Source organism: Limulus polyphemus, unplaced genomic scaffold (assembly GCF_000517525.1).
Source record: "Limulus polyphemus unplaced genomic scaffold, Limulus_polyphemus-2.1.2 Scaffold3227, whole genome shotgun sequence".
NCBI lineage: Eukaryota > Metazoa > Arthropoda > Merostomata > Xiphosura > Limulidae > Limulus > Limulus polyphemus.
The window spans coordinates 4,921-7,485 of record NW_013668837.1 but is presented as its reverse complement, the minus strand read 5'-3'; the positions used below and the strand labels follow the sequence as shown (position 1 = coordinate 7,485).

Below are 2,565 nucleotides of genomic sequence, written 5' to 3'. Positions count from 1 at the left end.
CTTCAATCTATCTTCGGCTTATATACTTAAAAAAAAGGGCGTCTAGCAAACGCTGGGAAATTCGTGAGGTTGCCCGCTAAATCACGATCCTTCTAGAAACTCCAACGCGTCGCATGACTTCCGCTGTCGTAACAATACCAAAATGTCTATATCCCTTCAGTATGCACTGAAAATTCTGAAAGAAAATAATATCCACTTTAAAATGATTTTCCTTATAATAAATAAATTAAAAACGAAGAAAAGAGATAATGAAATTGATATAACTGGTTCGGAAAAGATGTTTCTATAAACGATTTAAGAATCCGTTTAATAACAGAAAAAAAAATGGCAAAAGAAAAACATTCACGTGTGTTTAAAAAGTTTATAAAATCTATCAGAGAAAATGGTTTGACTGGTAAGTATTTAGTTAGGCATCTATTTACAAGTATTATGTTGTTTTATGTGTTTGTATAGATGGATATGATGCTATGAAAAACATACGAGCTTTTCACTCTCCTGATAATTTATATGTAGAGAATTCGTGGAAATTTGTTGAACACCAAACTTTACTCTTACGTCATCTGTTTAGCTATCGCGCGTCTGCCAACACATTTGTTTGCCTTAGCTTTTAATTCGTTAGACCAACCGAATTCCGTTGATTAGCCAATTACAAAACTCCCACGCTTTATCAAAGTTCGTTTTATAGTCTGGTAAAAGATGCTGGTTGTCGTTGATTAACACTTGCACTGTAGTCTGTAGTCTTAGGCTCAGTGTATCGAAATAGTGCTAATAAATCCAAAGATATATATCAGTATCAGTGTATAAACTTTGAGAGAACAGCTTTGAACATATCCGGAGAAACATAACGACAAGTCTAGGAATAACCAGGTAGCGTTGTGAAAGAAAGGAGTTGTTTTGCTTCCAACCACTTCTTGTTTCTTAAAACTTTCATTCAACTGCTGATAATATGAACGGTCACGTGCTTTTCCGCGCGCTTCTAATGGAGACATTTTTATTAATTTCAGGCCGTACATTTGCTAGTACTTCTGTTGCTGCATGTGGTTGTGATCCTAATTTGGAAAAAAGGATAGAGACAGTCGAGATTGTGACTCTCACTTTAAATTTTAAAATGAACAATATTAAAGCGCGAACAGAGGAGCTGGAAACTAGACTTGAAGTTGAAGCTAGCCAGAAACGACCAAGTAAGCAGGAAGAAGTTAATGGAGAAAAAGAGCAGGAGATGAGTGTTTTGCAGAAAAAAATTGCTACACTAGAAGAAAATAACAGATCTTGTTTAAATGAATTAAGAACACTAAAGAAACAACTCGAAGATGTCTCTAAGAAGTTAGAATATCAATCACTAGATATAATGATGATCAAAGATACCTCAATTTCCCTAATAAAATCAGTAGCCGAATACATAAAGAATGATACAGTTCATGGACATCCAGAAGATTACAATGAGGGTGAGTCTTCTCTAGCTAGAAATATCATGAATTACTAAATATAATTCGTTTTATTTAAAAGTCGTGTATAGGGAAGAACATATTACATTCATCGAAATGTTGTTGTTTTTTTAATAAAAAATATCCTTTGAGGGTTTTACTAGTAGTTAATAGAACTAATTAATCGTTTGGTAACAATTGCTTTTAAAATAGTAAATGCAAAATATATTCAATTGTTATTTTGTATTCTTCAAATCTGTGGGAAGTTAAATACCGTTTATACCATGAGTATTATAACGGTTTAGGCCTCATCAACTTGCTGTCAGAGGTCTGGTAGACAAAATACAGATAGCTCATTGTGTAGCTTTGCACTATAATAAATAATAACAACCTGTAACCCCTACACCCAAGGCTTACTGTTAAAGCTGGTTCACTTTCTAAATACTACAGAATGTGTGCCTACAAAAAATAAAGTGCATCTCTCCATTTTACTTATGTAACTCACCGAGAATAGACCGCCCATACTTGCTGTAAAAACACAATTAGACATAATAGGCGGGCATGGCCAGGTGGTTAAAGCACTCGACTCGCAATCTGAGGGTCGCGGGTTCGAATCCCGGTCACACCAAACATGCTTGCCCTTTCAGCCGTGGGGGCGTTATAATGTGACGGTCAATCCCACTATTCGTTGGTAAAAGAATATCCCAAGAGTTGGCGGTAGGTGATGATGATTAGCTGCATTCCCTCTAATCTTACACTGATAAATTAGGGACGGCTAGCGCAGATAGCCCTCGTGTAGCTTTGCGCAAAATTCAAAAACAAACAAATAGACGTAATATTCGGCACATGAAGTGTAAGAATGTAAACTTGGAATAAATAAATAAACGGCGTACTTAAACTTATTTTGTCATAAAGTAACACAAAGAAAAATACAATAATTCAATGCTTGAGTTATAGAAAAATAGATGAAATTCATATGTAACTTTATATAAAATTTATTAAATCTCTACAAAACGCACAAGTATAACAATAGTTATCTGTACTCCAATAAGAAAAATACAACATAAGTAAAATAATAATTTCAACAATAATAATAAACTAGTTAAGGATATAATGAAGTTCACCATTTCTTAACTAGTTT

General features: G+C 34.2%; 1 protein-coding gene across 1 annotated transcript in view; it reads left to right on the top strand.

The window, feature by feature from the left end:
- Positions 1-681: 681 nt before the first annotated feature.
- Positions 682-2,565, top strand: part of LOC106468934 — a gene marked incomplete at its 3' end in the record, with an annotated part of 6,772 nt that continues 4,888 nt past the window's right edge. The window contains exon 1 of the mRNA XM_013929387.2: positions 682-1,445. Within this exon, the coding sequence (XP_013784841.1) occupies positions 947-1,445 (499 nt within the window). The remainder of the gene's footprint in view (positions 1,446-2,565) is intronic.